This window comes from Cavia porcellus, unplaced genomic scaffold, assembly GCF_034190915.1.
Source record: "Cavia porcellus strain 051 isolate PalLab524CR breed Dunkin Hartley unplaced genomic scaffold, mCavPor4.1 scaffold_5, whole genome shotgun sequence".
Taxonomy (NCBI): domain Eukaryota; kingdom Metazoa; phylum Chordata; class Mammalia; order Rodentia; family Caviidae; genus Cavia; species Cavia porcellus.
Genome location: NW_026947488.1, coordinates 30,196,791 through 30,212,028, shown reverse-complemented (window position 1 = coordinate 30,212,028; position 15,238 = coordinate 30,196,791). Strand labels below are relative to the sequence as shown.

The window sequence follows — 15,238 nt, the reverse complement described above, 5'->3', positions numbered from 1 at the left end:
CCCCAGCCCCTAAACTATACTCTTAAACATGGTTAAAATAGCAAATTTCATTTTATGTATATTTTAATATAATTTTTTTAAATGTTTCAACAAATATATAAATGAGTATAGGGCAAAGAACATCTATATCCCTTAACCTAAATTTACCTATTACCCCTTTTGTTCTATCATTTGTGAATGTGCTTTTGTGTGTACACTGTATATACATATGTATGTACATATGGGCACACTTCTATCCTGAACATTTAATTTAAGGATGTGTTGTATACATCATCCTCTTATTTACTTGTGAGTCAGACAATTTTCTTAGGCAGAGATATGTTCTCTTAACTAAGATTATGTGCTAATTTACCGTTTTATATTTATGTTACTTTAGTCTGCCATTTTAATTCCAGTTTTGTCAGTAAGGATAGTCTGCAGTAAGTAGGGTATTGCATTTAATTGTCTTGATTCTATCTTTTTAGCCTCCCTTAGTCTTTTTTGATGTGATAGTTGATATTTTTTAAAACTATAGACCCCACCACCACCATAACCCATCTTTTGGTGGGGAGGGAGACAGGATCTGTCTGGTTCAGACTATCCTTGAAGTCCTGTACCCCTGACTGGCTGTGAACTCAAGGCAGTCATTCTGCCTCAGCCTTCTAAGTTTTTATGATTACAGGTCGTGCCATCACACCTGCGCACGGACTGTTAACTTTTGATCCTACTTGCTCAGTTTTCTGAAAGTTGGGATTACAAGCTAACCCTTCCCCCTATCCCCACACACACCCTTTAAGATCCAGACAGAGTAGCACAACAGTAATCTCACTACCACATAGGCTAAGGCAGGAGTATTGCCACTTGAGGTAAACCTGAACTATACTGTGAGACCTTGTCTTAAAAAGATAGTAATAAACTTGCTCATTTGTCTGTCTGGTGTTTGTTAACGATTAAATCGAGGGTTATTCTGAACCAGAAAACTACATAGGTGATAGATGTCCTCCTCAGAGTACTACTTGAAGGCTCAATACATTTTAAATTAAATGCACAGTAAACACAATCAGCTAAAACTGCAAGAATATCGGAGAGCAATGACAAAAAAAATTTGAAGTCAAGGTAGCATATGCTTATTGGAGAAAAATTGATTGAAATTATGTTTCTAAACTTTTTCTAGGTTTCCTTCAGGCTTTATGGTCTTTTTGAGACAGGGTTTCACTACACAGTTCAGGCAAGCCTTGAACTCATCTCGTATCCTTGGCTGACCTCAAACTCACTGCAGTCCTGCTGCCTCAGCCTTCCCAGTGCTGGGATTACAGGCATTTGCCGCTATGCCCGGCTTTGCCTCAGTCTTAATTTAATTTACTAATCCTTTTAAGATTAATCAGGTCAGCTAATATGTATGACTTCTGATACCAGTTTTTGTTTAGCTCATTTTTATATTAAGTAACTAAAATTAGTACTTTTTACTTTTAAGTTGAATGAAATCAACTGTATTTTTGATATTTAAGTGTCTACACATTAGTACATAAGGTCCCTTAAATGATTTAGAGCATTGTAAGATAGCATTAAATATATATGAGAGCAAGTCATTATTTCCTTCCCATTTCATCACATACTCAAATTAGACTGGCAGTTTGTGCTGTTGGCCTTTGCTCCTATTGAAAGGAAAGTATCGTTGTTGACAATATCTTTTGTGGAATGGGTAAATAATTTTGGTAATCCTGAGACATCTATCCCCAATGCCATTTTTACTTTCCAGATTACCTTACAAAGAGCATCTAAACATTCCTTGCAGAAGTTAGAGACTGCTTTGCAAAAATATGGTTAGCACTGACACCAATTTTAATATATCTTCCCTTCCCTTAATAGGAAATATTAAATTGATATAGTTGGGGTACAGTCATTGATTAGCAGGTAGGAAAGTTATATATATATAGTGTGTGTGTATTTTTACTGGTACCAGGGATCAAACTCATGACCACAGGCTTGCAAGGCAGGCGCTTACGCCACTGAGCTAAATCCCCAACCCCCAGAAAGTAATATATATTTGAGACTGGTATTATTTGGGGGAAAAAAAATCTTCTCATCTACTTAAATAATTTCTTGGCCTTTTGCATTTTGTTTCTGCAGTTTGAAGAAAACAAGTCTGAAACAAATCTTACCTCCCAGCTGCCTCTGAATACAGTGTTTGACAGATCATCAGACATCAAGTTCAGCTTTGTCCGCCAACCTGTCTGACATGTCGGGACCCGTGCCAAGCAGGGCCAGAGTTTACACAGATGTTAATACTCACAGACCCCGAGAGTACTGGGATTATGAGTCACATGTGGTGGAATGGGGGTAATTGTTTCCATTTACTTCCCTATACTTATTCAAAGGGCTGAATCTTTTGAGTTTGTTGACTAATTTATGCTGGTAAATCTCCCTGATTCTGCTTCTTTAAACCTCAAAGTTGGAGCCCAACCTGTGTTTTTTTTTTGAGCTGTAGGTTTTGTTCGGTCGTGAGGAAGCAGAGTATTGATTTGGCAGGTTAACAATGGTTTTGAGGGGCTTACCATTTAAAAATCATTCCAATCTCTGAAATTTTTCTCTTATTTATATATTCTGAGGTGGAGCTGGTACAAAGATTTAACCCCATCAGCTTGCCTGTCAAATTAAGGATATTGGAGATAGGTGAAAATTGTTACTTGAGCAATTTTGAAAACAAAATTTTTACGTATTTTTTAGATTTGAAAATGTTTTCTTATGATACTAAAAGATGGAACAGTTTTCCAAGAAGCTGTCCTCTTTTTGGTGAAAAGCACAATTAAATCCTTTTAAACATTTGCCTTTACCATAAGACAAGGGAATTTAGCCCAAATTCCATCTTGAACAGTTATAGTCTGCCTGAACAGCTGTGTTTGTCCTCCTAATTCTCTGTGCAGACTCATTTGAATGTTTACGTTTCGTGTCCCAATGTGGCATGCATTTATTTGATCAGATTATACTGTTCTTGATAAAAGTGTTTTGACATTAAAGTGCAAAAAAAAATTTGAAAATTCAGATACAGCTTTTATACACCAAATTTTATAAGGACTACATATGACTCCATAGCCTAGTTGAAGATTCCATAAATTGCCATAGAATGTATTTTTCATCTAGGCTATACTATGATGCTTATATAGTAAGTACTTTGTCTTTGCATAAAGAGATACTGTATACCTTAAAAGATTTCATCAAGAACCAGTGGTACAATATCAATAAATATTAATGCTCTTAATAACCTAATAGTTCTTAATCTAGCAATTTTTCTGTCATAGACTTTGAATTGTGGGTAACACTTAATTTTAAGCTGTATATATCATCACAGTTGTCACATTGAGTGCTATTTTACTTCTACTTAAATGCCACTCACTAAATAGTCCCCTTAAAGTTTTTTGACATGGTACCATTTGCTTGCTTGCTTGTTTTCTGCAGAAGAACTCAATGAGAACTAAGATTTCTTCCCCTGTACCTGTCAGGATTATTACATTGACCATTGTTCTTAGGCCTTTTGCATTCTCTATTCGTTTTCTCTCTTTTTTTTTTATACTTGATTTGAAGCCTAGGGTCTTGCTGGGGGATTTAGCTCAGCGACTTAAGTGTCTTCCTGGCAAGCACAAGGTCATGAGTTCAATCCCCAGTACTAAAAAAACCCAAGGCCCTCATGCATGCTAGGCAAGCGCTCTGTAGCTGAGTTACATTCCTGCCCTATTTAGTTTCTTTTTAACTGCCAGAGAACAGGTAATAATGACTGATTTAGTGCATATTGGATTTTCTAAGAGTAAAGGGAATTTAAACCTTGTTAAAGAAACCAAGTTTGTCATTCTTCAGGGCAAAGTCATTTAAGTTGGAGACAAGGCAAAGTGTTGACATTTCCCTTATTTTTTATCCCTATGACCTTTGATATTCATTGGCACAGAATATGGGTAAAAGTAAAGAAAGGGCTTCTGACTAGGGTTTATGATGTGTATGTATTATGGTTGACAGTCTATTACATGGATGATCCTTACAGCTTACTCTGGAGGGCAAGCAGAAGATAAAGCTCATATGTTTGAAAGCAATCAATCTCTGTGTGGTTTGCTAATAGTGTTGTAAGCAATTTGCAGTTTGAAGTAATTGAAAGACAACTTTTTCTATTTCTAGGATTTGATATACACATTTTTCTTAACACAGATTTTTTAATGGCCTAATTTTTAAAAATAGAGCGAAACATTTGAACATCTTATGCTATTGTAATTATTACTTTTTGTCCACAGAAATCAAGATGACTACCAGCTGGTTCGAAAACTAGGCAGGGGTAAATACAGTGAAGTATTTGAAGCCATCAACATCACAAATAATGAAAAAGTTGTTGTTAAAATTCTCAAGGTGAGTACAACAGAGACTATTTCAGAGATATTTAGAATACAGATTTTTTAAAAAGTGAGGCTTCTTAAAACTAAATCTCATTTAAAAGCTTTTTGGAGTCATGTAGGCCCTGTATTTTATCATCTTCTAAAATCAAAAGAATAGATTGCATTAGATTTGGTGGTACTCATTCATTATCCCAGCATTTAGAAGGTTGAGGCAGGAGAGTCCAAGCAAATTTAAAGCCAGTCTGGGCTACATAAGGAACTTTAAGGCCAGCCTATACTGATATATTCTGTGTCAAAAGTAAAACAAGCAAAAAAAAAAAAAAAAAAAAAAAAAAAAAAAAAAAAAAGAATAGATTGTACCTATCTGACAGGAATTGAAGCAAGATAAATGATTTGACTCAAGTCATACAGTCAAGTCATGGTAGAGGAAGGGAACAAAGGTATGAACACTTCCATTTGTCCTTTTAGTCACTTATATTTTTAATCATATTCTGTTTTTATTTTCGATAAATAAAAGATAACCTTTCTTTGTAGGGATGAGGAGTCACAAATACAGGCTCTAAAAGGGAAGCAGATGACATCAGTGCAGCTAGTCTGCTCTAATTGTTCATGCTTAGATTAGTGAGTGATGGGGCTTGAGGCAAATAGGAATGTAACTTTCAGGAGAAGGTAGCAGCTTCTCAGTTTGAGCTGTTGGTATCCTGTAGCAGTGCAAGTCAGTGTGGGTTGATGCTGTGTTTTGTAACAGAGTATTTGTATGAACTCTGATTTTTCAATGTTGACTCAAGATTTTTTTAAAGACACTAAATATCTTGTCAATGGGTTGCCAGTGTACAGCTTATGATTTAGATATTACTGCACTGCATACCATCATATATTAGGAACATATACTAAGAATACACAGAGCTTCTTACCACAGGAACTTTCCCAGTGACCCTGAAAGGCAGAAGTTTCCAGCCTTTTCAACTAGGCACTTTCTTGGTCTCAGTAATTTTTTATGGTACCCCTGAATCACAAGAAATACCTAAAGTAACGACAGCTAAATAACTGTGATGTAAACTTCATAGCCATTTTTAAAATTAGATACCTTCATTAAAAGAAAAACTAAATCTGTTTTATGTAGCCATAATTACTATTGAGGTATGTGCACCTATTAATCACTGTGTAACTTCTCAGATCTTGGAATTGTGGTGGACATCATCACTCATTTTCTGGTACACATTCTTTTTTGTTTGTTTGTTTGTTTTGCTTTTTGGCTGGTTTTTGTTTTGTTTGTGTTTTCGTTTTGCAACGTACTTGTGATTTGTCATAACAACTACTGAAAACCCAGCTTCATAAAAGTAGGTTCTCAGCTGGGCGTGTTAATGCATGCCTGTAATTCCAGCATTCAGAAAGTTGAGCCAAAAAGATCACTGCAAGTTCCAGGCCAACCTGGTCTACATAGTAAATGCAAGACTGACCTGAATTACATAGTGAGACCCTGACTCAGAAAACAAAACAAAAATTAAAAAAATAAAAATAAAAATAGATCCTCAAAAGGAGTACGTAGTTCAATCTAAATTGAACTTATGAACTGCTTCAAGCCGATAATACACTTAGTGTCTGGCAAATATCAAATATTGATGGGTACATTTTCCTGACAATTTTAAAATATCCCACAAGTGTCCTTATGAATTTGCTAGCATGCCTCATGCCTTTTGAGAACCAAGGAGCTTAATATTTGTATCACACATAGAAAGAACACTCGGCTGGAAATCAGAATACCTGGATTTTAATCCAAACTCTAAAAACAGTTAACTATGGAAGTTTACCTGTGAAAATGAAATAATTTTCTTTTACTTACTTCTCTCAGGGTTATTATAAGGAAACATATTTGGAGACTGAAGTTGTATATTTATAGCATGGTTTTCATATGGAAAGGTGTATGATAGACTGAGATAGCATATTATTTATACCTATATAAAAGACATATGTAGTGGGTCTGTGGTACAGAAGAGGTTGGAAGTTAGGGAACGCTTCTTACACTGATTTCAGGCAGAATGAGAGGTAAGGTTTTGTTAGTTACATACATTAACTATTATTATATATTTGATATGGAGCTTAAGACAAGTCATCTTTATTCGTTACCTCCCAGACAGGCAAGCTGAAAGCTCAGCAAACTTGAATTGTAGATGTCATGTGACTGTAAATGAGAGATGAACTTGAAAAGGGAGATTAAATTGGTAAAGTCCTAAAATTCTAATCATACAATTCCTTTCAGTCTTAAATATTGTAAGACTATATATCCTCTAGGTAGGTGGAAACTTACTGTTGTTTTTGAGTGAAGGGTGACTTAGAATATTTTTTTCCCTAACTATACTGTATATTACAAGTATGCAATAGGTGATATATGTATAGGTAAAGTTCTTTCATTAACTACATTTAAAATTTTTCATCTCTCCCTGTTCATCTAGTAAGAAAAGTTACAGTGATCATGTTTGAGTGTAAATCACCTGACTGATCTGTCATATCATGAGCCAGCTTTATAAATTTATAGGATTCTGTAAACATGTTATATAAGCCAGTAGCTTTTTGCCATAAGTCAGCTACTGGGAAGTAGTAACTTAGTAGGAAATAGGTTGATGGGTTAGTCTCTGAAGGAACAAAAGATCATTCAAATAGGCTACCACATCAGAAAGATCTGAATACTTGAAGCAAGAAAAGAAAATTGATCACCTTGCTTTCCAGCCGGTGCATTGAGTTCTGATAGGAGCAAGGATAAGGAATCTATGGATTAGCTGGATGTGGTAGTACATGCCTATAATCTCAGCCCTCTAGAAAGCTGAAGTATGAGGATCACAAATTCAAGGGCCACCTTGTCTACCTGAGACAGAGACAGTATCTCAAGTTTTTTAAAAAGGGATTGAAAATTTACCTCAGTGATAGAGCATCTGCCTAGCATGTGATAGTCCCTGATGTGAATGCCTAGCACCACCAAAAAAAAACCTTTTCTCTGGTTTTTGTTTTGTTTTTTTGAGATACAGTGTCTTGATGTGTAGCCCAGGCAGGCTTCAAACTCACAGCAGTCCTCCTACCTCAGCCTTGGTGCTACGATTATAGGTGTGGCCACCACACCTAACTGGTTTTTACTTTTTTTTTTTTTTGTACTGGGGATTCAAATTCATGACCTTTTGTTGTCTTTTTTTGAGATGCGGGTATCGCTATGCAGTTCAAGCTGGCCTTGAGCTCACTTTGTAGCCCAGGTTCGTCTCTAACTCGCAATGATCCTTCCACCTCAGCCTCCCAAGTGCTAGGATTACAGACATGAGCCACCACGCCTGGCTGGTTTTTACTTTTTTGATAAGGCAACTAGAATCCTTAAAATTACACAGGTCTTGTGTTAGATTTGTCTTGCACCAGCACAAGTATAGATGAAGCAAGAACTTCAGAAAAACACAAAAGATTTCTATCCCAAAACAGATGTGGAAAAGACGAATAAAGACAAAAGAACTTGGAAATTACATTCTGTAGATTCTTTATAGCAGTTTGAGAGTTTTTAAATTTGTTTTAGTTTTTATTCTTGGTGTTGTATAATCCAGACTGACCTCAAATTTGTATCATCTTGCGTTAGCCTCCCAGTGCTAAAATTGCTGGGACTATATGCATGTGCCACCAAGCTTGACTTTGTATAGCAGTCTTTTAAATTGAAGGGATTTAGTATTGGAGATAATGGAGGCAGCTCTTTATATGTGTTATGTCCCAGCCATGTTTTTTGTTTTTGTTTGTTTTTTAAATCTTTTCAGGTATTTTATTTGATTCTAGCAATGTGTTTGCTACTTTTTTTACAAACAGTGAAAGGCCTAGAGAAGTTATATAATTTATCCATGAGCACACAGCAAGCAGGTTGATGGTAGGATTTGCATGATGCAGTCTGAGCAGAAGGCCTCACTTTACCCCACACTTTACCCATAGGTTATACTAAACAGACAGTTTGTTTGTCTTGCTATTGGCCCTGATTTCCTCCACCTACTATAACATTATAGACTTAAGTGGAAATAAAAGGACTCATGTCTCATTGTATTTGGTTTTTTTAACGATAGGTCTTAGTATTATTAACCAGTTAAATTGCTAGTAAGTAAAATTTTTAAACAGCATATAAGACTGTTGATTGAGATGAAATGTTAATTGTGTATTAGCTCTGGTCTTTGAAATGGACATCTTTTTTCCTTTAACTTTTGTATCTGCAAAGTTCCCAGGCAAAGGGGATTCAGAAAGATATCTGACATCTTCATTTATTGTACTACCTGTTGGAATGTTCTGAAATTTTTTTCCCTAATACATTTTTACCCTTTTAGCCAGTTAAAAAGAAGAAAATTAAGCGTGAAATAAAGATTTTGGAGAATTTGAGAGGAGGCCCCAACATCATCACATTGGCAGACATTGTAAAAGATCCTGTGGTGAGTATTGCAGGCATTAGCAAGGCCCACAAGGCCTGAGGTGGTGTTGGACCCAGAATACAGCTAGCCTCTTGCTGTTTCCCCCACTGTCAGCATTAAGTCCTGCTTTATAAGTGCTTAATCCAATACACCATTTAAACTAGCTTAGGTCTTTCTTTCAAAGAGACCCACAGACTATTTCTTATTCTTCTAGGCTAAGAGACTGATAGCACTGGAAACTGAAATGTCTTAATCTATTTTGCAAACTCATGTCCGATGCTGATGGGCGATGGGTGCATTGTTGGGCTGCCTAGAGCCTGGTGAGACTTCAGCTCCATGTCTTCTGTTTGAAATCCATCCTTAAAATGACCTAAGTGGTGTTGATCAGAGTGGGGAGGGCTTCTAGCAATAGAGGGTTTCTTACTACTGAGGCGAGGCCCCCCAAATTCGCCATGCAGCATCTGCAAACATTGTATCTGCTAAACTTGCCGACTCCATTACTAATATGTGTGTGTGTGTGTGTGTGTGTGTGTGTGTGTGTGTGTGTGTGTGTTTTTCTTTCCCCTAGTCACGAACCCCTGCCCTGGTTTTTGAACATGTAAACAACACAGACTTCAAGGTATAGTATGAGCCAAATATTTAAAACTGTGGGGTTTTTAGGCCACCTAGAAAACCATTTATGGGGATGATAGGATGGATGAATGTGTCTCTCACTGTTTTAAAAGAACTTTTCATCCTAACATTACCGAATCTTAAGATAGAAAAGCTTATGTACAAGTAGCTCTCATTTTCCACATAGTACTGTTTTGCCCATTTATTTGTTACTACATTTAGCTCTAATCACTTTTGCCACTCATTAAGTTTCTTCACATGTCCACTCTAATAAAGGCAGCAGTATGTGTTCATCTAGGGTCTGGCTGTGTGGCAAGTTATTTTAAGACAAGGATGTTCAAGAACAAACACATTGTGTTTATAATAGTAGAAACTGCTTATTCCTTAAAATTTCTCACAAACACTGGTTTATAAATCCCACTGCCACACCATTGAGACTGAGAATTGAACCTAGGAGTCTATTCACGCTAGGCCAAGCACTATTTTTTGACAGGGAGTCTTTGTGCAGTTCAGGCTGGCTCTGAGTTCACTTTGTAGCCCAGGCTGGTTTCAAACTTGCAGCAAACCTCTTGCCTCAGCCTCCCATATGCTGGGATTACAGGTGTATGCTACCACACCTGGCTTAGACAAGCACTGATATCACTGAACTATTGTGCAGTCCTTTGTGCTATAGATCTTAAAAGATCAGAAATGGGATAGGATGATGTCAAATTTCTGCTCTAGCACATATTCAGTAGCCTACTTCATTTCAAACACCTGTTAATTCCAGTGTAACAGAAGAATATGGACACTTTCTTGGAGTACAAGTTATAAAGGTATTTGACTTGCTTTTGTAACAGTATTCAGAATGTTATGTATCAATAAATGGAAGAACATTTATTGAAAAAGGGAGTGATGAGGCAGGAGGATCACTGTGAGTTTGAGGCCAGCCTAAACTACATGGTTAGACCCTGTTCCCAAGAAAAGGGAAATTGTTTTAGAATTAGAATGACAACTTCATAAAAAAAAAAAAAAACGAACCTGTCAGAGTGTACCATTGAGTGTTTAAAGATATGTACAAATAAAGATTCTGTAGCCCTGTACAAACTGGACAGGTTACATAACAGTTCTTCAGAGTTCATTCAGTGTAGTACAGGAACAGTTCTGTTAAAGTGGCTCCACAGATTTGGCATCATGCTGTCTACGTACCTACTGATGATCAGCAGTACTGTGGAAAGTGGGCTAGTTCCCCACCTCAGGGGGTTATATTTTTGCCAGGGTATCTTTTAAGAAGATCTGAAAGTAATTGGAAAAGCAAAATAAATTATAAATTATTTTCTCCCAACAGTGAATTATGATTTCACTGATACAAGTTTTATTAAGTATTTCTGCACTTGTACATTCCCAGTTGAAAACTCATAGTACCTCTTCAAAATGAACATTATGTTGGAGAAATAGAAGTGATATTTGAGCCTAGAAACAGTGGCAGATGAGCTAAATCTTACTTTGAATTACTGTAAGGATGAGAAATTGCCTATTAGCTTTATTACATGACTGAATTGTTACATTTGTTTTTAACAGCAATTGTACCAGACGTTAACAGACTATGATATTCGATTTTACATGTATGAGATTCTGAAGGTAAGGAACGTTGGATATTAAGTAGCTTTAAATTAACCTTAGCTTTGTTAAGTAGTCCTGCTGACAAAAGAAAACCCAGTGAACTAACTTTGCAAAGTAGTATTAAAAAAAAGGGCCTGTACTTGTAAGTTTTTAATAATAATTTAATAGTATTCGTACCTTTGGTCTAATGTAAGGGTTATAGAATGGTGTTCAGTAGGAATGCAGTTTTGAATGCTTTTCAGGGGGTTTGAAAAAGAGCTGAAAGTGTAAGTGATACTGTCAAAACTTAAAAAAATAGCTCTTGATCTGATGGTTTCTAGTGTACTTTATTTTAAAAAGATCCAACAAGTAAAACTACAAACTTTAATTTAGCCTTTAAAGGGTTATTGTCCTAAGGATTGTGTAAATCTCTGCTTAGGAAGTACTGATTGAAAGTGAACTTTGATTTCTAAGATGGGATCACCAAATGTATCTTGCTCCTAGTAGTTACAACATGAGCTCTATATAGGCAAGAATTGCTAGGAGCTGGCTAAGGTTTCTTATTAAACAAGGGTTCACATCAAGCCTGTTACGTAAGCCTTAGAAGTTACTGAAAACAAATTGTACTAGTATAGATACTTCACCTTTCCATTTGCTCATGCAGCATTGTGCCAAGCAGAGTTTGAGAAAGTTACAGATATGTCTGCTTAACTTTGCCAACTGCAGGAATTCAAGTTGCCCTTGAGGAAGGTCAGAAACTTGGCTAATGGCATCAGTTGACTCAAAGGCCAGGATTAACAAACCAAAAGTTATGTCACAGAGTTCACCTTAATTTGAGGTTAACAACTTTTTAAATCCGATGAAGACCTCAGTGGGACCAAACAGTACTTTTAAGCTTTGTGAGCCGAGGGTATCTTCATCATAGTATTCTCTCCTTTGCTGTTACAGCACCGAAGCAGCCATGGCTCATATGCAAATAAGTAAGCTGACTGTGGTCAGTAAAGCCTTATTCACAAAAAAAGGACAGCAGACTAGATATAACCCATGGTTATAGTTTCTCAACCTCTATTGTATAGTCTTAGCCTCTGAAGAATTACTGTTCTTCAAATATTTTGAGAGGCTATGTTTATAAAGATAATCTAGCCTTTGAATAAGAGGGGGAAATTAGAACTGGTTCAATTGGTATATAAAGAATTTGAGGGCCAGGGATTTAGCTCAGTGGCACAAGTTCCTTCCTGGCAAGTACAAGGTTGTGACTGCGGTCCCTTGTTTTAAAAAAAGAACAGAATTTGAGATTCAGAGACCTGAGTTTGCTTGACTTTGAGACCCTGAACAAATTCTTAAAAAAATAGCTGTGGGAGTGATGGTCCCGATCCTGATTCCCAGGATTGTTGTGAGCCAAAATGAATATATACATGGAATAAAAAGTTGGGACTATAAAAAAATAAATCACCCTTCTGCAGGCTTTTTTCTTTCTTACCTTTTTTCTCATAGGCCTTGGATTATTGTCACAGCATGGGAATTATGCACAGAGATGTGAAGCCCCATAATGTCATGATTGATCATGAGCACAGAAAGGTAAAGTAACAGACTGACAAATTTGATTTTATCTTTATGATGCAGTAAAACCCATCTTTGACACTTACCTCTAACGAATGAGTTAAATCATTATTTATATTTCTGAGAATGCTGTCAAGGAAACATTTGTATAATGCACAAAAGTATTTGTGTAGGCCAGAAAATGAGGCTTTTCTTAACTTACTGAATAACTAGGTTCCTTAGAAACTTCTACTCATTTGCCTTCAGGTGAACAAAGCAGATTAAAAAATGCTTATCCATAAAGAAGTTATCCTGTGGGTGGCTGGTTAAGATAGAAAGTTTAAAGTGATATGGAACATAAATAAGAGAATAGGAAATGGCAAGAGTGTTTCCGTTTTAAAATAAGGGGTGAAGCAAGGTTTCATTGGGAAGGTGGTATTTTTAGAGAATGCTAACGGGGGTCTGGGCCTGTGGTATCAAAAAGAAACATCTCACAGGCAAAGGAAATACCAACTACAAAAGCCCTAAGGTAAGAATGTGTGCTTGTGTGAATGAACAGAAGGGAAACCAATTAAATTCAGTTAGTCCTAGTATATAGTCACAGCTCAAGTCAATTCTGGGACCCCCAAAGATGAGAATTCATCCTTGCTAGTAAGTCAGTGGTTAATTCAATAGCAGAAAATTCCAACTAGATGTCGCTAATTTAATTGGGCTCTGGCTCTGTTTACCTGGAGATAGCATTAGATCCCAGGACTGGTGCTCTGGTGCACAATCTCCCACTCCACCCACATACCCTGCAAGCACCTGCTGTAATTTGGAGTTACTACAACTTAACTCCTTGGGTTCAGTTCACATGCCAAAGTGGCTAGAACCTAAAACACAGTTACGAGATTATTTGAAAGGATACTGTGAAAGATGTAGATGAAAAGGTTGCATACAACAAGACATGTAGGAAAGGCAGAGAGACTTCCATGCCATCTCTAGGTGCACCACCATCTTGTATCCTCCACATGTTTGGCTACTCAGAAACTCACTAAACTCTGTCCTTCTGGGTTTTTATGGAGATTTCATTGCATAACTGATTGCAACATGTACAACCATGCACCAGAGTGATTTAACAGCAAGGATCTGACCTAATGCTAATAGACTGAGTGGAGAAATTCACTAAGGTTTGTGTGTTCAGTTTCTTTTTGACTTCTTTGTGTAGCATTCCTCTCAGAATAGCCTAGATTCTGACTAATAGGCTATAATTTAGAGTTCTCACAACCTACTCCTGGATTAGACCTAAGCACAGGACAACTTCTAAAATAGGGGAGTCTTATAATGGTGACCAGTTTCAAACACATTCAGTTTCTTTTTTTTTTTTTTTTTTTTTTTTTTTTTTTGTCTTTTTCATTTTTACTGGTACCAGGGATTGAACTCACGACTGCCTGCTTGCAAGGCAGGCGCTTATGCCGCTGAGCTAAATCCCCAGCCCCTACACATTCAGTTTCTATGATCCAATTTAGGGAAAACAGATTCTACTCGGTCGTCTGTTTTGGGAGAAAAACATGGAAAAGGAGGACAGAGGAAGAAATTTTGCTGAAGCTTAAAGTTCCTAGAATTGCTGTCTTTGCTTTTATTATTCTAAACCTGTTTCAGGAACCAAGGCCAAAAAGTCACATACTTTACAAAAGATATCCTTATAATTTTAGACATTTACGGTATAACAGGTGCCATGGAAATTATAAGCCAGGATAAAAAATCAGAATATAAATACATGATAATATTGCAGACTAGGATGTTGGAATAGCAACAGGGATAGAATGAAGGGAAAGGAGCAGGAAGGGAGGTCAAAGAGGTGAAAAAAACCAAATCATGTAAACACTTACAGGTTGTTGTCAGACCTCTGAAACTTTTGAAGGATCTGAGAACAGTTAGCATATTCTCACTATTTCACTTCATTAAAATTAAAAAAAAAATGACAATACCAGGTGTTGGAGAGGATCAATGAAATTTTGTAACATAGCTGGTGAGAATGTGAAACTTTTGGCCTTTTAGATAATGGCAAAATTTCATAGTTTGCCAATTTCATAAGAATCTAAAGTTATGCTTACTGTATAATGTGTCGTTTACCTGAAACTTGGTTCCACACAAAAAACCAATAAATGTGATTGGAGCTTTATTTCTAATAGCTCAAAAATTGAGAAGAAATACTGTCAGGCATGATGTTCCATGCCAGCAATCTCAGCACTTGGGGAGGCTGAACCAGGAGGATCACTCCAAATTGATTGAGGCCATCCTGAACTGCAAAGCAGGATCCTTTCCTGCTTTGAAAGAGGAAAGATATAGTTTTCAGTAGATGAATGGTTGTATCCCTACCATGTATTAAGTGTTTGAATATCACTCGGTAATAAAAGGAAAGAACCGTTTCATGTGAACACTTGAATGATCTTATGGTAATTGAAAAAAAAAAAAAACAAAACTGTACCAAAAATTATATGTTAATCGCACACATCTGTGATCCCAACACTTGGGCAGCTGAGTTAAGGAGGGTCACCATGAATTCAAGGCCAGTCTGTTGGGGACCACAAATCATAAATTGACGTAGTATGTCCTAGACTGTCCTTGCCCTGCCTGCCTCATGACTGGTTTTGGAATGCAGAAATTGTCTTCCTCCTGGTCAGTGAGATTAGCACCCAGGCATGCCGATGAATCCTGGCCTATTTCCTTTATGATGTTAAACTTGCCCATTTG

The 15,238-nt window shown here is 36.7% G+C and overlaps 1 protein-coding gene across 1 annotated transcript in view; it reads left to right on the top strand.

Annotated features, from left to right (window-relative positions):
- The window catches only part of Csnk2a1 (casein kinase 2 alpha 1), an 82,391-nt gene that overhangs the window by 53,350 nt on the left and 13,803 nt on the right, over positions 1-15,238 (top strand). Inside the window, 6 exon segments of the mRNA XM_003476763.5 lie at positions 2,110-2,319; positions 4,257-4,368; positions 8,690-8,791; positions 9,339-9,389; positions 10,943-11,002; positions 12,458-12,541. Coding sequence (XP_003476811.2) covers positions 2,219-2,319; positions 4,257-4,368; positions 8,690-8,791; positions 9,339-9,389; positions 10,943-11,002; positions 12,458-12,541 — 510 coding nt within the window. The 5' untranslated portion in view covers positions 2,110-2,218.